At 41.6% G+C, this 26,937-nt stretch overlaps 1 protein-coding gene across 6 annotated transcripts in view; it reads right to left on the reverse strand.

Moving 5' to 3' along the window:
- Positions 1-26,937, reverse strand: part of BAZ1B (bromodomain adjacent to zinc finger domain 1B) — an 81,608-nt gene that overhangs the window by 32,427 nt on the left and 22,244 nt on the right. For all 6 annotated transcript variants that reach the window (XR_014840241.1, XR_014840240.1, XR_014840242.1 and 3 more), the window contains 4 exons: positions 25,960-26,161; positions 22,183-22,304; positions 19,597-19,794; positions 7,698-9,399 (listed from right to left, as the gene is read on the reverse strand). Coding sequence is in view for 2 of the 6 variants with exons in the window: in XM_085016807.1 (XP_084872933.1) it covers positions 7,698-9,399; positions 19,597-19,794; positions 22,183-22,304; positions 25,960-26,161 (2,224 nt within the window). In the remaining 4 variants the exon portion in view is untranslated. The remainder of the gene's footprint in view (positions 1-7,697; positions 9,400-19,596; positions 19,795-22,182; positions 22,305-25,959; positions 26,162-26,937) is intronic.

The following is a 26,937-nucleotide window of genomic DNA, read 5'->3' on the forward strand; positions in this document are numbered from 1 at the left end:
TGCAGTCAGTCTAAAGATGTTACTTAAAAAAATTTAAATGAGGAGTTCCCATTGTGGCTCAGTGGGTCAAGAACCCGACTAGGATCCAAGAGGATGCAGATCCAATCCCTGGCCTCACTTGCTCAGTGGGTTAAGGATCCAGCATTGCCCTGAGCTGTGGTATAAGTCGCAGATGCAGCTCAGATCCTGCCATGCTGTGGCTGTGGCATAGGCTGGCATCTATACTCTAATTCGACCCCTAGCCTGGAAACAAGTGTGGCCCTAAAAAGCAAATAAAAACCAAAAAACAAAAAAACCCACGAGAGTCCCTGCTGTGATAGAACAGGTTAAAAATCTAGCATCATCTCTGAAATGACGCAGGTTCAATCCCCAGTCTGGCACAGTGGACCAAGGATCCAGCATTGCCAAAGCTGTGGCTTGGATTCAATACCTGGCCAGGGAACTTTCATATGCTGCAAGTGTAGCCAAAAAAATAAAATCTCATTCAAAACCAATATGGTATTTATTTACTGTATCAAATGATTTTTTAGCTTGAATGGAGCTGTATGTTTGCAAAAGTAACTACAGTAGAAATCAGTACAAAGGTAAATGATAAAAAGAGTAATTGCCATGAGAGTGCCTGCTATGGCTCAGTGGTAACCAACCCAACTAGAATCCATGAGGACTCAGGTTCAATCTCTGGCCTGGCTCAGTGGGTTAAGGATTAGGCATTGCCATGAGCTGTGGTCTAGGCTGCTGTACCTGCTGTGGCTATGGTGCAGGCTGGCAGCTACAGCTCTGATTCTAACTTCCATATGCTGCAGGTACAGCCCTAAAAAGACAAAAAAAAAAAAAAAAAAAAAAAGATCAAAAGACGTGACTGCTAATTCAAATAAGGTCCTTGGAAATATATTCATATTCTTTGGCCCTTGTTTCTCTACATTGTAACTGACTTATTTCTAGATTCTCAATTCTATTCAAGACACTGTGATATGGTGTAAAGATCAGCATATCCAGAAATAAGTTAGTATGTCTACGGTCAAATTAATTCAAAATGAATCAAAGACCCAAATGTAAGAGCTAAAACTGAGACTTAGAAAAAGACATAGGAGTGAATCTTCATGACACTGGATCTGGCAGCAGATTCTCGATAAACCGGACTTCATCAAAATATTTTAAATTTGTCCTTCAATGGACACTATCAAGAAAGTGAAAAAAACACCAACCAATCAACATGGGCGATGTTTGTGGATCATAGATCTGATAAAGGATTTGTACCTAGAATATATAAAGAACCCCTGTGACTCAATAACAAAAAGACAAATAACCCAGTTTGAAAATGGGCAAAAGTTTTTACTATCCCTCCAAAGAAGATATCCAAATGACCAAGACGCACAAAAGGAGATGACATCATTAGTCATCAAGGAAATGCCTATCAAAACCACAGGAGATACAGGAGATACCAATTACACCATCGCTAGCATGACTACAATCAGAGTCATATAATAATCAGCACTGGTGAAAACTGCAAACAAGTGGAGAAATCAGAACCTTCACATACTACTGATGGGAATACCAAACTGCGCAGCCACTTTACAAGAGTCTATTACTTCCTCAGTTAAACATAGTTACCATCCAGCAATTCCATTCCTAGAGATGTATCATCAAGAGAAATGAAAACATACCTCCACACAAATGCTTGTACACCAATTCTTCAGCAGTACTATTCATAACAGCCACAAGAAGATGAAAACAAAACCAAGAGTCCATCAACTGACAAATGGATTAAAAAAATGTATTTTTCAGGAGTTCTCATGACGCAAATCCAACTAGGAACCATGAGGTTGAGGGTCCAATCCCTGGCCTCGCTCAGTGGGTTAAGGATCTGATGTTGCCATGAGCTGCGGGGTAGGTTATAGACATGGCCCAGATCTGATGTGGCTGTGGTGTAGGCCAGCAGCTGTAGCTCCAATTGGACCCCTAGCCTGGGAACCTCCATATGCCAGAAGTGCAGCCCTAAAAAGAAAAAAGGGGGGGAGGAGTATTTTCAGCCATAAAAAGGAACGAGGTACTGAGGCATGCTGCAACATGTTTGAAAACATGTTAACAGAAAGAAGACAGTCACAAGACTATACATTTATTATATGACTCCACTGACACCACATCATCTAAGTATAGAGAGACAGCAGTGAACTAATGATTGCTCAGGGCTGGAGAGTAGGGTCATGATAGCTTAAGAGCATGGGGTTGCTTCTGGAGGTGATGAAAATGTTCTAAAACTGACTGTGATAAAGGCTGTTAATATATTAAAAAATGAATTGTACACTATATGCGATTAACTATGGTATGTGAATTATTTCTTAATAAAGATTTTTGGTCTTTTTAAGGTTCAGATTTAGGGGATCAAGATGCAGAGGAGTAGGAGAAGGAGCTCACCTTCTCCCCACAAACACATCAAAAAAACCATCTACATATAGAATGATCCACACAGAACTACTGAACACTTGCAGAAGAACTTAAACCTCCAAAAAGGACACGAAAACCTCCACACAACTGGGCAGAACAAAAGGAAAGAGAGAGAAGAGGCAAAAAAGGAATCAGGACAGGAACAGAACCCCTTGGGGGGAGCTGTGAAAGAAGAGAGGAATCTGCATGCTGGGAAGCCGCACCTAACTGGCGGGGAGATCAGCCAGGATGGAGGGGGGACCGCAAAGCCTCAGAGGAAAGCACACAGATGGTCAGAGGAGGGCAGAGCAGAGAGAGTCGCACAGACCGTCAGTACCACTGCCGGGACACCTCATCCTGAGACACTCAGGTGGGGACTAGGCCCTGAGGCTCAGGCTGTGGAGGTCAGTTCTGGGGAGAGGACTAGGGTTGGAAGAAACAGCCTGAGGGGCTTGGGAGTGCTGTAGCACCGCTGAGGGAGGGACAGGAAGCCTGGGCCCGAAGGAGAAACAAGGTGCCATGGAGGGCGAAAGGAGGAGGGCGGGACCACCACAGGAACTTCTCCGCACATGCTGGTTCTTGGGTGGCAGGGCACCGCGTGCGTGGGCTCTGGGGGGAGGCTGCAAACCACCACAGTCATCTCGGACTCCGAAGGCTGGCACTGCCTGCAGCCCCAGTCACCTCAGGGGTCACCACCGCAGAAGACCCTGCAACTGAACACTGTACATTTCCCTTACCTCCCTGGGAACGTACACACCCCACTGCTGCCGCTGCCAAGGGCTCTGGGCACCACCACCACCCCCCTGAGAGTCACTGCCAGTGCCAAAGGCCCTACAACCAGGACCAGCCTGCTGCCCCCAAATCCCCACGGGTTACTGACACTGCCAAGAGCCCAGCAACCACATGCACCTGCAGGCACCGCCCACTGCTCCCACCTCCAGGAAGCAGGCCATACACCTTCACGCCCACTCTCAAGGGGAATAAGGGCCGGCACACACTGAGGAAAGAGACAGCAAGCATCCAAACCAAAAGCAGCCCTGGGCCAAAAAAACAGTAAGCCCTCACAAGCTACCCCGCATATAAACAGCCCACCAGGACTGCAGTAGGTAACTGTTTTCCCTAAATTCACAGAGTAAGAAAAATATAAGCAAAATGAAAAGGCAGAGGAACCATTCCCTCTTAAAAGAACAGAAAAATTCCCCTGAAGAAGCAAACAGTGAAACAGACCTCTGCAGTCGAACACACCAAGTTCAAAAAGGAAGTAATGAAAATACTGAAGGAATTAAGGACGTATATCAACAGTGAGGTAGATTACTTTAAAAAGGAACTAGAGGAGTTCCCATCGTGGCGCAGTGGTTAACGAGTCCGACTGGGAACCATGAGGTTGCGGGTTCGGTCCCTGCCCTTGCTCAGTGGGTTAATGATCCAGTGTTGCCGTGAGCTGTGGTGTAGGTTGCAGGCGCGGCTTGGATCCAGCGTTGCTGTGTAGGCTGGCAGCTACAGCCTCGATTCGACCCCTAGCCTGGGAACCTCCATATGCCGCAGGAGCGGCCCAATAAATAGCAAAAAGACAAAAAAAATAAAAAAATAAAAAGGAACTAGAAACTATAAAGAGGAGCCAAGAAAAATCAGAACATTCATTTGCAGAGACAAAAGCTGCATTAAAGGCATGGAACAGCAGAATGAATAATGCAGAGGAACGAATAAGTGACAGAGTAACAGAAATCAGCCAATCAGGACAGCGCACAGAAAACCAGATGAAAAAAACTTAAAAGTAATATAAAAGATCTATGGGATAATATAAAACGTGCCAATCTACACATAATAGGAATTCCAGAAGAAAAAGAAAAGGAGATTGAAAATGTATTTGAGGAAATTATGGCTGAAAATTTCCCAAATCTAAAAAAGCAGAGATATCCAGATACAGGAGGCACAGAGGCTCCAAACAAGGTGAACCCAAACAGACCTACACAAAGACATATTACAATACAAATGACAAAAGGTAAAGATAAGGAGACAGAAACTAAAGGAACACTGTAAATCAACTACACTTTATTTGGGGTTTTTTTATTTATTTTTGCTTTTTAGGTCTGTACCCATGGCATATGGAAGTTCCCAGGCCAGGCGCTGAAAAAGACCTACAGGTGCCAGCCCACAGCTACAGCAACGCCGGATCCAGGGATCGAACCCACATCCTCATGGATACTAGTCGGATTTGTTTCTGCTAAGCCACAGCAGGAACTCCCTCAACTATACTTTAATAAAACATTTTCTTTTTAAAAAGAAGAGGATTCTAAAGGCAGCAAGGAAAAAAAAAAAAAAAAAGAGTTAATTACCAGGGAACCACCCCCCCATCCCTGGGCGGGCCCCCCCCCCCCCCCGCCCTAAGGTTATCAGCCGATTTCTCTACCAAAATGCTACAGGCCAGAAGAAAATGACAACATATATTCAAAGTTCTAAAAGAGGAAAATTGGCAACCCAGGGCAATCTACAGGTTTAATGAGATCCCTATCAAAACAACCCATGACACTTTTCACAGAACTAAACAAACAATCCAAAAATTTATATGGAACCATAAAAGACCTAGAATTTGCCAAAGAAATCCTGAGTTAAAAAAAAAAAAAACAACAGGGGAGCTCCGGTCATGGCCCAGTGGTAACAAACCTGACTAGAGTCCATGAGGATGTGGGTTCAATCCCTGGCATCACCCAGTGGGTTAAGTATTTGGTACTGCCGAGAGCTATGGTTTAGGTCACAGATGCAGCTCAGATCCCAAGTTGCTGTGGCTATGGCTACGGCTATGGCGTGGGCCAGCAGCTGCACCTCCAATTTGACCCATAGCCTGGGAACTTCCATTTGCTGTGGGTTCAGCCTTAAAAAGCAAAAATAAATAAGTAGATAAATATTAAAATTTTTAAAAAAGCAGGAGGCAGGAGTTCCCGTCATGGCGCGGTGGTTAACAAATCCAACTAGGAACCATGAGGTTGCAGGTTCGATCCCTGGCCTTGCTCAGTGGGTTAACGATCCGGCGTTGCCGTGAGCTGTGGTGTAGGTTGCAGACACGGCTCGGATCCCGCGTTGCTGTGGCTGTGGCGTAGGCCAGTGGCTACAGCTCCGATTCGACCCCTAGCCTGGGAACCTCCATATGCTGCGGGAGCAGCCCTAGAAAAAGGCAAAAAGACCAAAAAAAAAAAAAAAAAGCAAGAGGCACATAACTCTCCCAGATTTCTGACAATATTACAACGCTCCATTAATCAAGACAGTGTGGTACTGGTATATTAAAAAAAAAAAAAAGACATACAGATCAATGGAACAGAACAGAGAACCCAGAAATAAACCCAGATGCCTACAGTCAATTTGTTCAACAAAGGAGGCAAGAAGATAAAATGGGAAAATGACAGTCTCTTCAGCAAGTGGCTCTGGGAAAACCAGACAGCTGCATGTTAATCAATGAAACTAGAACACACCCTCAAACCATGCACAAAAATAAACTCAAAATGGCTTAAAGGTTTAAATACAAGACATGACACCATAAAATTTCTAGAAGAGAACATAGGCAAAACATTCTGACATAAACCATACAAATGTTTTCTTAGGGCAGTTTCCCAAGGCAATAGAAATAAAAACAAAAATAAATAAATGGGATCTAATCAAACTTACAAGCTTTTACACAACAAAGAAAACCATAAACAAAACCAGAAGACAACCTACAGCTTGGGAGAACAGTTGCAAATGATGCAACTGACAAGGGCTTAATCTCCAAAATATACAAACAACTCCTACAACTCAACAACGAAAAACCAAACAACCCAACTGAAAAATGGGTAGAAGACCTAAACAGACATTTCTCCAAAGAAGATATAGGGATGGCCAGCAGGCACATGATAAAACACTCAACATCACTAATTATTAGAGAAATGCAAATCAAAACTACAATGAGGTACCTACCTCCTCACACCAGTCAGAATGGCCATCAAGTCTACACACAACAAATGCTGGAGAGGGTGTTGGGAAAAAGAAACCCTCCTACACGGTTGGTGAGAATGTTAAGTTGGTATAACCACTATGGAAAACAAGTATGGAGGTTCTTCGGAAAACAATATAGAAACTACCATATGATCTGGCAAACCCACTCCTGGGTATGTATTCGTACAAAACTACAATTCAGAAAGATACAAGTACCTGTATTGTTCATAGGAGCACTATTCACAATAGCCAAGACATGAAAGCAACCTAAATGCCCATCAACAGAAGACTGGATTAAGAAGATGTGGTACATACATACAATGGGATACTACTCAGCCATTAACAAGAATGAAATAATGCCATTTGCATTAACATGGATGTAACTAGAGATCCTCACACTGTGAGGTCAGAAAGAGAAAGACAAAGACCATATGATATCACTTACATGTGGAATTCAAAATTTGGCACAAATGAACCTATCTACAAAGCAGAAATAGACTCACAGTTATAGAGAACAGCCTTTCGGGTGCAGAGGGGGGTATAGGAAGGGAGGGAGATGGACGGGGCATTTGGGGTTGGTAGATGCAAACTATTACACTTAGAATGGAGAAGCAATGAGGTCCTGCTGTAAAGCACAGGGAACTATATCTGGTCTCTTGGGATAGACCATGATGGAAGATAACGTAAGAAAGGGAATGTGTACACTATGTATGACCGGGTCACTTTGCTGTACAGAAGAAACTGGCACAATGGTGTAAATCAGCTACATTTTAATAAAATTTTTTAAAAATTTAAGACTAAAAAGTTCAGACCCAATGGTGCTATCAAAGCCCAACATTTTTATTTCCTTACATTGTAATAAAGATTAGTATCTTGATTTGGCAGCCATGCTGAAGACTTCATACACCTTGCCACTCAATGGTTACAATATTAAGCACATGACGAAACGGATGCATGGATAAGCAACTTGCTCAAAGAACTATAGCTAAGTCAGAGGTGGTGTTTGAACCGAGGACAGCCCATTCCCAAGTCACATGTTATTTTTGCTATGCCTATTTGTGGATCTGATCCTTTACTGGAGCCAGAAGAGATGCCAACAACACAGTAATCCAAGTCAAACTATCATTAACCGCAGAATGCCAGGCTGAACACACCTGCTAGAATCTTATATACCCAAAGGGTCTGGGTAATTACACACAGAAACAACTAAACAGTTGTGACGAATGTAGATGCTACTGTTACCTTAGTAATTTCCTTCCTTCTATCTTCTAAAGGCCTTCCCCCTTTCGCCCAACACAAGATTTTACCTTTCATTTCTCTCTCCTGAATTTCCCGCTCCTTCTTAGCCTGAATGGCAAGCAGCCGTCTGCTCTTCACAGCACTGATCATGTCGTCAGCTTCTATATCTACTTGGGTCTCAAACTTCACAACTTCTTTTTTCCTATCAGCTTTGCCCAACCCATTCTCCTCTTTTCCATTCTCTTTATTTCTGGCTTCCATTTCTTTCCGTTTCTGCTTCTCTGCTCTCTTCTTATCATTTTCTTCCTTCAATACAGCAAGCCGTTCCTTCCATAACTCTGCAGACATCTGCTGCCTGGTTTCCATGTGGTCCTGCACTGAGTATGTCATGAGAATTCGGTGGCAGAGTGCTGTTAAGATCTGCAGTTTCTCCTCTGATGTTAGTTCAAAAAATTCAGAGGTTTCCAGCTTTTCTAGGAACTCATCTTGTACCTCATTGTCATCAAATGGTGCTGAATCTTTATTGTCATCCGTGTCTGAGCCTTCGCTTTCTTCCTGAACGTCAGATTTGCGTAAACAGAGCCGAACCAGCTCTGAAACAGAATGCAGAGTCAGAGGGATTTCTGACAATTTCATTCCCAATTCACCATAGTCTTCTGCTATTTCATCTTGTAATAAGGTCTGTAAGAGGATGACCAACACTCGATTCAGGTATAAAAACCCACCCTTTTCTGCACTCAGGGCTTCCATGAGGGACACGGCAGTGATAGGATACTGAGCGTCTGGTAAGAGGAGCCCAGAATAACAGCTCAAGAACTCCACCACCATGGCCACATCCCCAAAGAGTGTGTTGGGCAGCCCTTCAGGGGTATCCACCAATCTAAATGCTGGCAGGTTTTTGCCAGTCAACTCCTGGTCCTCGTACCGCTTCTGTTTTTCTAGTCGCTCGAGCATTTCTTTCTCTCTCCGTTCCTTGGCTTTCTCCTTTAACTTTTCTTTCAGCTCCTCTCGCTTCTTTTTCAAATATTCTTTGCGCTGCTCTTCAGACATAGAAGCCCACCTCTTTTTGTGCTCAAGAAGCTCAAAGCGTTTTTGAACGATACCTCGCAATTCTTCTGGGAGACGAGCTCTATCTTCACTCGAGAGGAGACGAGCTGTTTTGGAGATAACACAGGACAGAGCACTCTTCTTGTCTTCCCTGTCTTTGTTCTCTTTGTAGTAGGCGATAAGGTGGAGGGCAGCAGGAGGCAGATGTTTGTGAGGTTTACTGGAGGACCTAGGTGTACCCCCGGAATTCCGTGGGGCTCGTGTCATCTTCTGAGTGCCTTTGGCCATATCCAACAAAGTCATCTGCTTCATTTTGGTTTTAGGAGTCTTCAAGCCCTTTTTGGGAGATTTGGAATTCCCTGTAGACTTCTGTCCATTCAGGATGCCTTTGCTTCTGCCCTTTGCTTTCAAAGGTTTGTCACTATGCTTCCCTGATTTCTTGCCAGGTGGGCCTTTCTTTGGAATGTGAAAGTTACCATGTAGCTTGTTGGGAGACATTACCTTCATCACTTCTTCTAGATGTTCTTCTGGAGATTTGGAATTCTTTGAGTTCTTCACTTTGAGTGGTGAGCCATTCAAGGATTTCTTCAAGTGTACGTGACACCATAACTTAGGATTTAGTGGTGAACTGAGAGAGGAGTTGTCTGTCTTGGATTTCTTTGAGGGCTTCCTGTCTGGAGATCCAGTATTCTTCCTCTTAGTAGAAGGGTTGAGAGTCATGTACTAGAATTTAAGAACAGGGGCAAAATTAATTTTAAAAACTAATTTATAGGAGAAATATTTAAGCATCCTAAGACCCTCTTCTCCAAAGGTCTTAATAAAGGGTCTCCTAAGACCCTTTACTCTTTACACAGGTAAAGCTACATAATCATCTCTCTTCGTAGACACTATGTCCCTGACAAAACAAAATCATGAATGTTAGCTAATGTTTTAGCCGTATCAACACAAAATTCTCGTTACTCAGACTTAAAAATCTACACTCTGGAATTCCCACTGTGGTGCAGTGGCTGAAGAATCCGACTGCAGGAGTTCCCGTTGTGACACAATGGAAATGAATTTGACTAGGAACCATGAGGTTGCAGGTTTGATCCCTGGCATCACTCAGTGGGTTGCTGTGAGCTGTGGTGTAGGCCACTGGCTGCAGCTCTCATTAGACTCCTAGGCTGGGAACTGCCATATGCTGCAGGTGCGGCCCTAAAAAGACAAACAAAGAGATACAAAACTTTGTTACAACTGGGGGTATTCTATGCTTAAGTAGAGAGTATACCATTTAAGTATTTTTGCCTAAGTGCAGAAATATATTTTCTTATTAAGAATATCAGTAAGGGAGTTCTGCTGTGGCTCAGCAAGTTAAGACCCCAGTTAGTATCCATAAAGATGCAGATTTGACCCCTGGTCTCACTCAGTGGCTAAGGATCTTGTGTTACTGTGAGCTGTGGTGTAGGTCAGCAGCTGCAGCTCCGATTCAACCCCAGCCTGGGAACTTCCATATAATGATACTGCGGCATTAAAAAGACCAAAAAAAAAAATCATTAAGTAGGAAGTTCCCCTTGTGGTTCAGTGGAAACAAACCCCACTAGTATCCATGAGGTTTGATCCCTGGCCCTGCTCTGCAGGTTAAAGGATCCTGTGTGCTGTGAGCTATGGTGCAGGTCACAGAGACACCTTGGATCCCGAGTTGCTGTGGCGCAGACCAGCAACTATAGCTCCTATCAGACCCCTAGCCTGGTAACTTCCGCATGCTGCATGTGCGGCCCTAAACAAACAAACCAAAAAATCAAGCCCCGTAAATCCCCAACTTCCTACAATTCTCTCTTTGGTCATCCCTTCACGTCTTTCTAACTCATTCCCTCTAGTACCCCAACTCTGCAACCCTTGAGTCCCAGAAGGACCTTATTACATCAGTTACTTCTATCACATTTTCACCACACGCACATCCTTGTCCTTTACCCAGATTAAATCCCAGAGTCAACCATTATAATCAATCTTGCATAAACCTATAGGTCCCTTGTGTCTCTTGCTGTATTGAATCTAGTTACTCCTAGCCTGCACATGTTCAGCTTAAATATGACTAGATGACATTTAAATATGACTTAATTGACAATGTGTGATCTACTTTAAATTCATAATCAGGTACTTCAAATGGATCCTGGGAGTTCCCGTCGTGGTGCAGTGGTTAACAAATACGACTAGGAACCACGAGGTTGCAGGTTCAATCCCTGCCCTTGCTCAATGGGTAAACAATCCGGCATTGCCATGAGCTGTAGTGTAGGTCGCAGACGCAGCTCAGATCCCGCGTTGCTGTGGCTCTGGTGTAGGCCGGCAGCTACAGCTCCGATTCAACCCCTAGCCTGGGTACCTCCATATGCCACAGGAACGGCCCAAGAAATGGCAAAAAGACCAAAAAAAAAAAAAAAAAAAAAGGATCCTGAATGCCACTCAGTAATCACAAAATATTGCCTTAGTACACTTACCATCTCACTCTCCTAGATATACATCTTCTCCCATCTCAAACCTCCACCTTATCTGCATCATACGGAATTAGCTGATAGGTTGGAACCCAGTCAACTGTCAGGTAACTATTATTTCTATTAATGTGTATTAAAACAAAAACATTGTTGATTTTGATGCTTTAAAAGAATTACAAAAAAAAAAGCCTTGGCAGTTAAAACACAAACCACACGATTCTGCTGTGCAACACAGGGAACTACATCCAATCTCTTGTGATAGAACATGATGGAAGAGGCGTTCCCCGCATGGCGCAGCAGAAATGAATCCAACTAGGAATCATGAGGTTTCGGGTTTGATCCCTGGTTAAGGATCCGGCACTGCCCTGAGCTGTGGTGTAGGTCGCAGACACGTCTCAGATCCCGAGTGGCTGTGGCTGTGGCTGTGGCTGGCAGCTGTAACTCTGATTAGACCCCTAGCCTGGGAACCCCCACACATCATGGGTGCGGCCCTCAAAAGACAAAAGACAAAAAAAAAAAGAACATGATGGAATATGAGAAAAAATGTATTTATGTATGCCTAGGTCACTTTGCTGTACAGCAGAAACTGAAACAACACTCTAAATCAACTATACTTTAAAAAAAAACTACATGAAATAATAACCAGGCAATGGAGAAGTACAGCCAATTCAAAACATATATATATTGTTTCAAGTGATTAGGAGAAAGACTAGATAACCTTTATAATACTTGATTTCCATTACCAAAAGCAGCTAAACATATAGAAAGCACTCAGAGAGTGCTGAGTTTAACCTCGAATTTCTGAGTGGGAAAAGACTAACTTGTAAAGAAGCAGTCTGGAGGCAGAGGCTAAGACAGGCTACTGTAAGAGGAAACTATAGGCAAGAAAGCCACTGAAGACTATCAAATATGAAATTAGGAACCCCTTTAAAAAGGCAATAGGGAAATGTCTATGGTGAAATAAATATCAGAGGTGATACAGAAGAGTACCTACGCTCCTGTGAGGAGTAAACAAACTGGTATAGTAAAATTAAGAATATAATCATCAGAGGAGTTCCCTGGTGGCCTGGTGGTTAAGGATCCAGTGTTGTCACTGCAGTGACTCGGGTTCAGTCCCTGGCCCAGGAACTTCCACACACCATGGGCACAGAACCCGCCCCCCCACAAAAGGAATATACTCATCAGAGAAACAAACTCACAGAACCTAAGCAGCTAATCAGCTCAAGAAGTAGAAATGCAGTCTGCACTGACTGAGTGGACTATACTTAACAAATCCCTCTTCCGGCTAAATTCTGTAACTTTAAAGGCCAATCTGCTTTTTAAGAACTATAAGGCAATCACAGGTTACAATTCCTCTAGCTGGCTATTTTTGTTCCCTGACCTCAACTGGAAGTTTCGTTCCCCAATCACTGTTTTCAGAGTGGGCTGACGAAGAGGTTTCATAATTTAGAGAATACGAACATTATCTGTGATGAGAGATACTTTCCCCAGAAACAAAAACTCCCCAATTCCAGTTCCCCAGAACTGTATTCCAAAATGTTAAAATAAATAAATAAAGATAACTCATATAAGAGTCCACTCTTCTCATGGGCAATAATAATTAAGCTCCAAAGAGTTTAATATTTCAGAGACCACCCTATAAATCATAGAGTGAGACCCAAAACTACTCTGGCAGGAATTGATGACCAATATATGCCATCCCAAAATTAATCATTCACTTCAGCTAGGCTTGGAAAATCTTCAGAGTATAGACACAAGAGACTGACACATTTTTTAATGCACAAGATAACAGATTATCTCTAAAGTCATTTTTTAAAAAGTCATTCTAAAATAAAATGTATCACTAAAAAGGAGATGTGTGGAGTTCCTGTCATGGCTCAGTGGTTAATGAATCTGACTAGTAACCATGAGGTTGAGGGTTTGGTCCCTGGCCTTGCTCAGTGGGTTAAGGATCTGGTGTTGCTGTGAGCTGTGGTGTGGGTCACAGACTCGGCTCAGGACTGGTGTGGCTGTGGCTGTGGCGTAGGCCAGCAGCTACAGCTCCGATTAGACCCCTAGCCTGGGAACCTCCATGTGCCACGGGTCTGGCCCTAGGTAAGACAAAAAGACAAAAAAATAAAAATAAAAAGGAGATATATGAGACTATGCTTCATTTTTACTATTTTAAACAGATTTCTTGTAATAGGGTCTACTGCAATTGGGCCACTTCTTGATTTACTGATTTTTATTTCTATGCAAAAAGTCACTCAAATTTAGCCTGAATTTCTTCTACTTAGAAGCACTGTGTTATACAGAAATCATATAAGAAAGAGATGGGATGGCTCCAGCAGCTCATTTTTATTTGTAAGGTGTGTTTTTTGCCAAGCCACACCACATAATTTTTTTTTTTCTTAAAAATGAAAGAAATTAACTCACCCAACCCCCTCCCAACAGGCCGGCTCCCCACGTGAGCAGTCCTTCAGTAACTGGATCATCTCAGCATAAGGCATGCTGGGCAGTCACAGCCAATGGGAGCCGGCATGGCTGGACTCAGGGGGAATCTGAAAAAGTATAAAACCACTTATGTGCTAAGGGTCTCCCCTGTCTCCCACTCAGCAAAAGTAATCTATTAGAGTAGTGCACAGGGAGGGAGAAAAGAATGGGCATCTGGATTAGCAGTATTAGAACTTTTTGGCAAAGGCTCTTCCTCACTACTAAATAGGAAAAAATATATGAGATGCTATAGGAAAAAACAGTGCATACAATTCCATACTTGTTCCCAGTCACTTGAAAAAAATCACAAGTAAGGAAATCTAATAAGTAAGATAAAAGTGAAAAAATTTTAGGAATTCCTTTGTGGCATAGTGGGTTAAGGATCTGGCATGGTCACCGCAGTGGCTTGGGTAGCTGCTATGGTGAGGGTTTGATCCCAGGCCCAGGAAGTTCCACATGCTGTGGACGTGGCCAAAAAGGAAAAGAAAAACTTTATTGCAGCTTATTCAGACACTAAATTTAACTTAATAGTAACCCTGAATTAGAAAACTGTGACAATCTATATTCTGATTCTTATTTCACTCTTCTCATTTGCCCAAGGAACCGTGTTAGGCGTTTTAAGGCAACATTCACATACTGGGCTGGCCTCAATCTCTAGAGGTCTTTATCAGCAAATTTGTGAAGTGTGTTAAGTGCTTTCAAAACTAATATATATATATATATTTTTTGGCTGCACCTGTGGCATATGCAAATTCCTAGCCCAGGGATTAAACCTGCACCATAGCAATGACCCAAGCCACTGCAGTGACAATGCTGGATCCTTACTTAACCCACTGCACCACAAGGGAGCGCCCATGAAAATTAATATATTTTTAAAAATACGTTTGCTTTAGTCTCTAACTCATAAACTTCAGGCATCAAAATTTATTCAGGGAGTTCCCGTCGTGGCGCAGTGGTTAACGAATCCGACTAGGAACCATGAGGTGGCGGGTTCGGTCCCTGCCCTTGCTCAGTGGGTTAATGATCCGGCGTTGCCGTGAGCTGTGGTGTGGGTTGCAGGTGCGGCTCGGATCCCGCGTTGCTGTGGCTCTGGCGTAGGCCAGTGGCTGCGGCTCCGATTCAACCCCTAGCCTGGGAGCCTCCATATGCTGCAGGAACGGCCCAAAGAAATAGCAAAAACAAAGACCAAAAAAAAAAAAAAAAAAAAAAAAAAAAAATTATTCAAAGAAAAATATTAGGAGTATAAACAATTGTAATATTAGGAAAGATAAAAATCTTTAAAAATATATAATATTACTAGTAATGAGAAAAAATTATACCATATGCCTCCTGATATGACTCACTGAGAATACAACATCAATTCTACTAGTACTTCTTTTTTCTTTTTCTTTTCTGGCTGTTCCACAGTATATGGAAATTCCCAGGCCAGGAATCAGATCTGAGCCACAGCTGTAACCCACACCACAACTGCAGCAATGCCAGATCCTTCAACCCACTGTGCCAAGACAGGGATCAAACCTGCATCCTGGTGCCACAGTGGGAACTCCCCAATTCTGTAGTATTTCTAAGCATGGGGAAATAAACCGAAAGTGAACAACATTATACAAAATAATGGCTTACATTCTTAAAAATGTCAAGATTTTTGAAAGACAAAGAAAAGCTGAGGGACTAAACCGGATTAGAGGAGACTAAAGAGACATAATAACAAGTAAATTTAACACACGATACAACATCAGGTCCTATTAAGACCAAAACAAAATTTGTTTGAATAAAAGGATATTACTGGGCCAACTGGCAATATCTGAGTAAAAACCATAGATCATTTCTTTCCACGCCAATAAGCGCTCTCACAAAGATGGTGACCGTTCCTAAAACCTGCCCAACTTTCTGTAACAAGTATGGCAGGCAGCACCAACCCACACAGTGACACAGTACGAGAAAGATTCTCTGTATGCCTAGGTAAGGCAGTGTTATGACAGGAAGCAGCATGGCTACGGTGGACAGACAAGGGCTACTATCACAAAGAAAATTATGCCGAAACATGTTAAGCTGAACTGTAGAGCTAAAAAATGCTGCCTATTAAGAAATGCAGGAGTTCCCGTCATGGCTCAGTGGTTAACGAATCCGACTAGGAATGATGAGGTTGCAGGTTTGATCCCTGGCCTTGCTCAGTGGGTTAAGGATCCAGCATTGCCGTGAGCTGTGGTGTAGGTCACAGATGCGGCTTGGATCCTGCATTGCTATGGCTCTGGTGTAGGTCGGCGGCTATGGCTCCAATTCGACCCCTAGCCTGGGAATCTCCATATGCCGCGGGAGCAACCCCAGAAAAGGCAAAAAGACAACAACAACAACAACAACAGAAGCAAGCATTTTCTTTTCTTTTTTTTTAAGGGCCACACCATGGCATATGAAGTTCCCAGGCTAGGGGTCAAATCGGAGCTGCAGCTGCCAGCTTGCACAACAGCCACTCCAACACCAGATCCAAATGCTTCCCTACTGGGATATACCAGTCCAAAATAACAGTTCAAAACATTACGGACAGACTAACAAAACACTAGAGCCACAAACTATTACAAAAGGGAAATGAGTTAAGATGGCTGACTTCATCTTAGATAACAGTTATTTTTATTATCTTAGGTGACACACACACCTTCTAAATCATCCCTCGAAGTCACTGGGCCTACAAAACGTCATCCCTGAACTTAGGTGTCAGCTGCATTTTTCTCCTCAATGAACAAAACTTCTTAAAGAAATGAATTCACTAGCCACATACATATTATACCCATGCTAAACAACACAGGATATAAAATGAGTAAGATAATTTTTAATCCGACTAGGAACCATGAGGTTGTGGGTTCGATCCCTGTCCTTGCTCAGTGGCTTAAGGATCCGGCGTTGCCATGAGCTGTGGTGTAGATTGCAGACACGGCTCGAATCCCACGTTGCTGTGGCTGTGATGTAGGCCGGTGGCTACAGCTCCGATTAGACCCCCAGCCTGGGAACGTCCATATGCTGCGGGAGCAGCTGTAGAAACGGCAAAAAGACAAAAAAAAAAAAAAAAAAAAGAGTTTGTAAGACCACAAACATACCCTCATCATCACACTAGGCCCTATTCAGGTAACACTCCAAAATTCTAAATCTCTAAGTAATTTTCCTCTCTCTCGCTTAAGCTCTCCTTTTAGGGTTTGCATGTTGTTGTTGTTTTTGGTTTTGGTTTTTTTTGCCTTTTTCTAGGGCCGCACCCAAGGCATATGGAGGTTCCCAGGCTAGGGGTCTAATCAGAGCTGTAGATGCCGGCCTACACCACAGCCACAGCCACACAGAATCTGAGCCATGTCTGCAACCTACACCACAGCTCATAGCAATGCCAGATCCTTAACCCACTAAGTGAGGCCAGGGATGAAACCTGCAACCTCATGGTTCCTAGTTGGATTCATTAACCACTGAGCCATGACGGGAAATCCTAGACAAATTTCATTACATTAATATTTGAAGCCCTCATTAGAAAATTTCAGAGTAGCCAATTTCTTCAGAATTCCTTTTCAAGATATAAAATCCTGGAGTTCCCACTGTGGCACACCAGAAACTAATCCGACTAGTATCCATGAGGATGTGGGTTTGATCCCTGGCCTCTCTCAATGGGGTGGGGATCCAGTGTTGTGGTGAGCTGTGGTGTAGGTCACAGATGTGGCTCTGATCCCACGTTGCTATATGGCTGTAGTGTAGGCCGGCAGCTGTAGCTCAGAATCAACCTGGGGGCTTCATGTTCTTAGGCTGGGAACTTCCATATAGCAGGAAAAAAAAAAAAAAGAAATTCCTTGGAGTCGCCCTGTGGTGCAGTAGGCTAAGGATCTGGCATTGTCACTGCAGTGCCTCAGGTGGCTTCTGTGGTACAGATTTGATCCCTGGCCCCGGGAATTTCCATGCCATAGGTAGGGCTTACAAAAGAGAAAAACCAAAACTTTTTTTTTTTTTGCTTTTTAGAGCCGCACCCACAGCATATGAAGGTTCCCAGGCTAGGAGTGGAATCAGAGCTACAGCTGCTAGCCTACACCACAGCAATGCCAGATCTGAGCCGTGTCAGTGACCTACACCACAGCTCATGGCAACACCGGCTCCTTAACCCAATGAGCAAGGCCAGGGATTGAACCTGCATCCTCATGGATGCTAGTCAGATTCGTTAACTGCCGAGCCATGAGAAGAACTCTGAAAACCTATTTAGAGATGATTTTTTTTTTCCTTTTTCAGCCATGCCCACGGCATATGACAGTTCCTGAGCCAGGAACAGAATCCAAGATGCATCTGGGACCTACGCCATAGTTTGGCATAGTTTGGATCCTTAACTTGCTGAGCCAGCTTGGGGATCAAACCCATACTACTGCAAAGACAATACCAGGTCCTTAAATCATTATGCCATAGTGGGAACTCCTAGAGATGATTTTTATACAGGATTCTGATACAGTAAAGAAAGTAAGCTCCTGTTATAACCACTGAAAGCTGTATCTTAGTTCCAAAACTCTATAGCAATGAAACAAAAATGAATTTTAAAACTTCCCCTCAGTAAATAAAAATATCTATTTACTGAAAAAAAAAAAATTTATTTACTGAAAAAGTTGAGGTAGTAAACTCTATAGTATTAGTATAGCAATAATATATATAGTATTCCATGGAAATTTTAAGCCTGATCTAGAAAAGGCCAACTAATTTCTAAATTTTTCTTTTTATACCAATGATAAAGCTTTAAAGAGCAGAATGCAAGATAATGCTTAATCATGCTGGTCTAGAATAAAAAAACATGTTAATGCTAAACTACATTTGGAGGTCATTTCCAGTGTTGGAAGAAATAAGATTATTTCTCAATACACTTTTTTTAGTGAAATCAATGTAAGATCACTGAAGTAATTTAGCTGTATGACTTAAGAGATGTCCTTAGTTTTTCATAATTACAAGGAAGAGCTAAAAAAAGAAATCCTAGAACTCTGACTTAGCTTTAATGAATTAGCAGCCTTCTCCTGGTCCCATTCTGGCCCAGAGACAAAGATGAAAACAACAGTATGCACGTAAGTAAATTTACCAACAAAAGAAGCATAAATACTCTCAAAACCTACGTCAAAAAAAAAAAAAAATCTTACTGGAGAAACCCTGAGGTGGAAAAGGCAATCAGAAATCTGAGTCCAATGTCTTGACTTCTGTCATTTACTTTCCGTTGTTTCTTTTTTTTCCCCTTTTTCAGCCACACCCGTGTCATATGCAAGTTCCTGGGCCGGGGATCAAATCTGAGCCACAGCTGTGATCTATGCCACAGCTGCGCCAACACCAGATCCTTAAACAACTGTGCCAGGCCAGGGATTGAACTGGCAACGCCACAGAAACAAGCTGGATCATTAACCCACTGCACCAAAACGGGAACTCCTATTTTCCGTTGGTTCTAATTAGACTAGTCTCAGTTACCTCATCTGGAAAGTAAGATATATATATTTACACCACACAACTCCAAAAGAATGCTTTGAGGAGCTCCTGTCATGGCTCGGCAGTAACAAACCCAGCTAATATCCATGGGGACTCGGGTTCAATCCCTTGCCTCGCTCAGTGGGTTAAGAATCCAGCATTTCCATGAGCAATGGTGTAGGTCACAGACGTGGCTCAGATCTAGCGTTGCTGTGGCTGTGGTGTAGGCAGGCAGCTGCAGCTCTGATTTGACCCCAAGTCTGGGAACTTCCTTATGCTGCAAGTGCAGCCCTAAAAAGCAAAACTAAAAAAAGGATAAGACAAGATACTCAAATACCCAATGTGGCCTCTCCCCTACCAACCCCATATCACAACCTCTATGAAGCAGACATAACATGCAACTTTTTGAATTTGTTATCTGATGTTAGAGGTCAAAATCTACTATAAATATAATCCTATTAGGGCCATCAGAGAAAACAAATTAATATAATAGTGTTCTATCCTGCTGTCCAGAAATTAATAGTCATCTTACCTTGTATGGATCAAGTAAAAAGTCACTGAACTTGCTAGGAAGGGAATATTTCTTCACTAATTCATCTTCCACCACCCAAGGTGCATTTTCACCAGTACCAGCCCGTAACGCATTATGCCGTATAAAGTATCGAAGTATCTCCTTATTTGGTGGGCGTTCTGTACGAATCAAGCTGTCTGCTGGCACATTACTGATGATCTAGATTAACAAATAAAAATAACTCACCACTGGGGATAAAAGCAATTAACCAGTGAGAAAAAAGATTCATATTCTCTCCAAAAAAATATTTTCACCTATAAGACAGAGTTATAAACCAGATAGATAAAAAAGTAGAGAAATTTACAGAGGCAGAATGAAAAACACATCTCTAGATAATTTGTCAGTATGCACGCAAGTCCTAAAAAAGGTGTAAATCCACTGAACCAACAGTTCTTCTTGTTAATTTTTAAGTAAATCATCAACTGCTTAAAAAAGGAAGGGAAAACTACAGAAAGGTAGTTTTTCAAATTAAAATATACCCATGTAATGACCACTATGCAGATGTGGGGGAAAATGTCTTGCCGTCAGGACAGATTTATCAGAATCATCTACAGTGTTATTAAAATGCATATGCTTGGGCCTCATCCCTAGTTACTTAATTAGAACCACCTGTGATGGTAAATTCTGGAATCTACTAATAAACACCCCTGGTGACTATCAAACATAGTACAACCTAAGAATATTGTTTTGCAAGAAAATTTAATGACATTACTGATACGTACCATACAGTAAATGAAAAAATGCAAGTTGAAAACAGTCTGTATAGACTAATCCTACATTTATTTCTTTATTTATTGGCTGTGCTTGTAGAATGCAAGGTTCCTGGGCCAGAGATTGAACCCAGGATTGAACCCAGTGACAATGCTGGATCCTTAACCCACTGAGCAACCAGGGAACTCCATCATTCCTCTTTTTAAAAGTCACTTAAGGAGTTCCCAAAGTGGTGGAGTGGGATGATGATCTGGCTTGTCTCTGCGGCGTTGCTGGTTAGATCCCTGGCCTGGTGCAGTGGGTTGAGGATTCGGCATTGCTGCAGCTATGACTTAGGTCACAGGTTTGATCCCTAGCCTGGGAACTTTCATATGCCACAGGTGTGGCCATAAAAGGCAAACTAATTAATTAACTAAAAGTCACTTAGAAACTAAACCAACATTAACCACATCTATATTCACCAATTTTCATCTCTGAGATGAGAGATATTTTTATTTACTTCATGTGAACAAAACAATTTATACTCATCAAGAAGAATACAAATGATAATCAGGGAAGTGGTTGAGACTCACTAGCAATAACATTTTAGCTGATTACCTTGCTAAATCAGAGCTAAGAAACTTAGTGAAAAATTGTATTTAATGTCCAACATTCATATATAAAGAAATCCTAACAATCCAGTCATGTCTTCAGATCACTAACTCTAAAACAAATGAGTCAAAATAAGACTTGTCAACATTCTGACATGGGAAAACACAAAAAGATCCAGGTTATAGTCCTTCCTAATCTATCTCAACTACTGAATTAAGAACTTGGACAGAATTATTTCTGGCCTTGGCTGTTTCTTCTATAAAAGTTAAACATGAAGACGAACATGCAGCTGCCTTTCACACCCAGCTGCCCTCCCACTTCTAATAAGATTTTACACATACAGGATTATGAGTATTCAAAAGCATGAAGACTTCCTGCCGACTGATACTAAGATATATACTGATTCCAGCCGACACGATATATAAAAATAGGTAAACAAGATTCTGCGTATGGCACAGGGAATTATATTCACTATCTTTTTTTTTCTTTTCTTCTCTTTTTTTTTGACTTTTTAGGGCCGCACTTGTGGCATATGGAGGTTCCCAGGCTAGCAGTCAAATCAGAACTACAGCTGCAGGCCTACGCCAGATCCGAGCCTTGTCTGCGACCCACACCACAGCTCACGGCAATGCCAGATCCTTAACCCACTGAGCAAGACCAGGGATTGAACCCGAAACTTCACAGTTCCTAGTCAGATTCGTTTCCACTGCGTCATGACAGGAACTCCCTATATTCACTATCTTACAATAAACTATAATGGGAGTTTCTGTCATGGCTCAGCAGAAACAAATCTGACTAGCATACCTGAGGATGCAGGTTCAATCCCTGGCCTCACTCAATGGGTTAAGGATCTTTAAAGGGTTGTTAGCTCCACAGATTCCTTGTAACTCAGTTTCTGAGTTTAATTATATTACAAATTGCTCTACTAATAACTGGGAAGAGCTACTTCTCAGGAAGTCCATAACCACTGGAAAGAGATTCTTATTTTTCAAACAACTAAGATTGAAGCTCAGATGCAAATTACTTACACTCCAATAATTCCTATTAAAAATGAAAAAGTATTATCTTCTAGGAAAGAAAAAACAATTTAAAGTACTAAGACCAGAAAACTACTCAGAATTTGTTGCAGAAATACATTTATTTACATTTTTCTTTAGTATATTTTCGACGAGAAAACTAGCTTGTTGATACTTTCTTAAACAATTCTACCACAGATAAGAGGTTCAATATAAAGTGCCAACTAACCTTATCTTCATTTTGTAGTTTCACATCATATTTGTGAGGCAGAAATTTTGGAGGAGCCCACTTCCTCTCTCCTTTCTTCAATGAAGTTGGAAGTTTTCGTGGAGATCTACGTGCTCGGTCGTCTAGTCAAATCAGTAGAAAAATCAGTGAAAAAACAATTCTTTTAATTCTATCCATTCATTCTCAATAATCTGATTATTGAGTAGGGCGCTCAGTGACAGGGCACAAAAATAAATCATACAATCCTTTCCTCAGACAGCTAAAGTTTATGGGAGGAGTCAATAACTACAACACAAAATGGTAAATACTGTAAGAGAGGTTGGTATAGAAAAATACTAGAGGGAGTTCCCGTTGTGGTGCAGTGGAAACGAATCTGATTAGTATCCATGAGGATGCAGGTTTAAGCCCTGGCCTCACTCAGTGGGGTCGGGGATCCGGGCGTTGCTGTGGGCTGTGCTGTACGTCACAGACACAGCTTGGATCTGACATTGCTGTGGCTGTGGTGTAGTCCAGCAGCTGTAGTTCTGATTCAAACCCTAGCCTGGGAACTTCCATATGCAGCCCTAAAAAGAAAAAAAAAAGAAAAATACTAGAGAAGAGAGGAAAATACTCAAAAAGAGAGAGAAGCAATGTCTGACATGGTCTGGAAGATAGGCAGGAAAGGCCTGGGAAGAATATGACTTTTGTTCAGAGACTGCAAATAACAAGATACAGGTGAATACGATCTATAGTACAAATTAAAAAAAAAAAAAAACAACTCAGACTGAAGAGGTAAGAAGGGGCTTATAAATTATAAAGACCCTTTAAATAGATTGGAAACACCATTTACAAAGATTGGAATTAGTCTTACAGGCATTAGGGAAACAAAGGACCTTTTTTTTCTTTTGGCCATGTCCATGGCATGTGGAATTTCCCAGGTCAGAAACTGAACCCACGCAAGAGCAGTGACCCAAGCCACTGCAGTGACAATGCCAGATCCTTAACCCACCGCACCACAAGGGAACTCTGAGAAACCAAGGATTTTTTGATCTAGCTAATTAGATATACATTTGGAAAGAGCACTAAGTGTGAAAAATTAAAGAAGAAAAAGAAAAAACACTTTCAGCAGTTAGAAAATGAGTAAAATAGGAGTTCCCGCTGTGGTGCAGCAGAAACAAATCCAACTAGGAACTATGAGGTTGCGGGTTAAGGATCCCATGTTGCTGTGGCTGTGGCTGTGGTGTAGGCCGGCAGCTGTAGCTCCAAATGGACCCCTAGCCTGGGAACCTCCATATGCCGTGGGTGTGGCCCTACAAAGCAAAAGAAAATGAATAAAATAGTAAGGTGACACTGGAGATAAGAAAATCAGAAGACACAAACCCAAACATCTGAATTAATGTATCAGAAATGGAGAGGGAAAGAGTCAAGAAGACAGACTGTGTAACCAACTAAATGTGACAAAGGTATAGGTTTCCAAGTTTTCTGCCTCAGAAAACAAGTAGATGATGTCCCGGTATTTTGAAAAATAAAGGAAGGAAAAAAACAGCAAAATAATGGGGGACATAGGAATCAAACATACTCATGACCAACAATGTTAAAAGTAAATGAAAAGTAAAACAAACTAAGAAGAAATCAGTGGTTCTAGCAGTTAGGGGCCATCTATAACCTTATTAGGAATGGTTTCAAGAGTAAAGAGACAGAAGTTAGACTCTAATAGCCTAAGGAAGAAACGGATAATCAGAAAATGGAGACAACATTCTCAAGAATCTTGGCTTGAATGAGTAAGACAGAAATAGAACAATAGAGGGAAGGTATGTTTTTGTTTTTAGAAAATGGGACTTTGTCTATAAATTGAGAACCATTACAGAGAGGGTTAAAAACACTGTAGAATAATAAAAGCTACCCCAACCCTTGAGAAAGGAAGAAGGAATGGAATTCAAGTCTCTTGACCAAGAGGAAGGCAAAGCTCCCCTCTGAAAAGAAGGAAGAATATAGATATTTGTAACAGGGAGGTTAAGGACACAAAACTGACAAGTTTCTGCCCAAGACATTATTTTTTTTCCCATAAAGTAGGAGGAAGCTTAGCCTGTGAGAAAACATTTTGTATAGGAATTTGTCTATCACATTTCTATGCAAATTATCAATTTTCCCCTTGAAAACATTCAGAGTAGTAGATCATAACATAAATTCTTTTTTTTTTTTTTTTTTTGCTTTTAAAGGCCACACCTGTGGTATATGGAAATTCCCAGGCTAGGCGTCAAATCAGAGCTACAGCTGCCGGCCTACACCACAGCCACAGCAACACCAGAATCTTAACCCACCAAGCGAGGCCAGGGATCAAATCCATGTCTTCATAGGTACTACTTGAGTTCATTACCACTAAGACACAGTGGAATTCCCCGTAACAAATTCTTTAGCCTGCCTACCTACCATTCCTTCCACTTATTACCAGTAACATTATATCCCAAAATTAAAATCTAAACAACGGCATCTAACACCCTAAAAATGAGACCAAAGCCTAAAACTAGGGGCTCCTAGTAAACAATACTTAAAGCATAAAACAACTATATTCCAATAATCTGATTCTGAAAGTGTTAGAAGACTTCACTAACACTTAACCAAGACATCAGCTAACACCTAGCCAAAACACTTCGCAACATCAAATCTTGTAAATCGTAAGTAATTCACATGTTAGAAAACCTGGGTTATCAAAAAGAAGGGAAAGAGGAGTTCCTGTTGTGGCTCGGTGGTTAATGAATCCAACTAGGAACCATGAGGTCCCTGGCCTTACTCAGTGGGTTAAGGATCTGGTGCTGCCACGCGCTGTGGTGCAGGTTACAGACACGGCTCAGATCCCTCATTGCTGTGGCTGTGGTGTAAGCCGGCGGCTACAGCTCTGATTTGACCCCTAGCCTGGGAACCTCCATATACCACGGTGCAGCCCTAAAAAGACAAGGAAAAAAAAAAAAAAAAAACCAAAGCAACCATCTAGAGACACAAACCAGAATGGAAGACATACAGCATAACATTCTAATAAAATGTTGTAATTCAGATTTTGTAACGGTGAAATAATGAGGTAAAATTTGATACTCCAACAGTCAGGGAGAGGAGGGATCAATATACACAAGCTCTTTAAGTCATCATTTTTTGGAGACAGAAGGAAATCAATCCCAGTCAAATTCCTTATTTATAAAGCTTTTAAAAAAAAAAGAAAAAAAAAAATCCTCAGAGAATGAATCATTTTCCCAATGGGCAATGTCTCAGTTCTTAAAAATATTATTGTTAGGCCTCCAGGTCCCTAAAAATTACTTTTAGATATCACAGTGTTTCAGAATTCTGGCAGCTCCCGTCTGACAGGGACTTGAGCTGTAGATTACCAATAAAAGGAGGGATCTCCAAACCGACACGCTGGCTCGCAGTGTGAGGAGAAACGGAATTAAGAATTTACCCTTCCTGCTCTGATCGCCCTGCTTCTACACATATAGACATACTTCCAACCTGAAGAGAAAAGGCAGGCAAACTTTCTTTCCCATCTTGAGTAGCTATGTATGTGCACACAGATTTCTAAGCAACTAGAGGAAATGACTTCCCAATGGTTTTAACTGTGTAGGGAGATTTAAATCTTGATTCACTCTGTAGGTATGTATATGAGCTATTTTCTGAATCATAAATGAACAAAAGCATGTCGATCAATCTGCACAACTCAATTACAAATTTAATTGCCAGAAACTCAAAAACATCTGTCCATAATAAAACAAACAGAGGTGCATAACTAAGGAAAGGTAGTATCATACATACTAATACTCTCTCTCCTTCCTTCATTCTCTTTCACAATTGCCTCCTTCTTTGGATGGTCCTGAGCGATCTGGCTAGAATTCTCTTTGTCACTTGAGGGAGAATCGCAGGCGCCATCAGATTTCTTCTCAGTGGCCTCTTCATCCACCTTCTCCAAAGGATGAATCTTCACAATCCTCACCTTGAGCATTTTTTCTTTCCCAACCTATAAGGGAGACAGGACAGAGAATCAAAGGTAATACAATTAAGAACTAGAAACCTAAAGTTGAAAATATATTATCCAATAAACACTACACCTCACCTAACCAAAAATTCACTACAACTCTAACATAGCCAAGTACAGTGATTTTTTTCCAACTTTATGTCTCAAACTTCCAGGCTGATATATGGTATCTTAAAAAAATGATCACACTCTAACTCATAATTCATGCTCCAGTGTACTAAGGCCAAAGGGCAACCACTGCACAAACCTGAGACGTATAAATAAAGGTCAAGAATTTCCACTTTCTAAAATATCAATTTTATATATATATATATATGTATATACCTAATTATTCCAGAACCATCTGTTGAAAAGACTGTCTTTTCTTCATCTAATTACCTTGCCATCGCTATCAAAAATCAGTGGTGTGTGTGTGTACTTCTGGATGCTATTCTGTTCCACCGATTCATCTTCATACCAATTTCACACCACCTTTATACTTTAAAATAAGGCTCAAAATCAGACGGTATTAGGACTCTAACTTTGCTGTTCTTTTCCAAAGTTGTTTTGGCTAGGTTCTTTTTGCCAGATCCTTGACCCACTGCATGATGGTGAGAACTCCTTGGCAAGGTTCTTTACATTATAATCGGCTTGGCGATTCCTACAAAAGAGTTGCTGGGAATTCACTGTTAATTGTATGGAATCCATACATCACTCTGGCATCTTAACAATATTGAGTTTTCTGACCAATGAGCAAAGTCTACTTCTCCATCATTCAA

Source organism: Sus scrofa, chromosome 3 (genome assembly GCF_054392235.1).
Source record: "Sus scrofa isolate SSC_HxYL_T2T_F1_AM1 chromosome 3, Sscrofa_HxYL_maternal_Yorkshire_Landrace_v2.0, whole genome shotgun sequence".
Taxonomy (NCBI): domain Eukaryota; kingdom Metazoa; phylum Chordata; class Mammalia; order Artiodactyla; family Suidae; genus Sus; species Sus scrofa.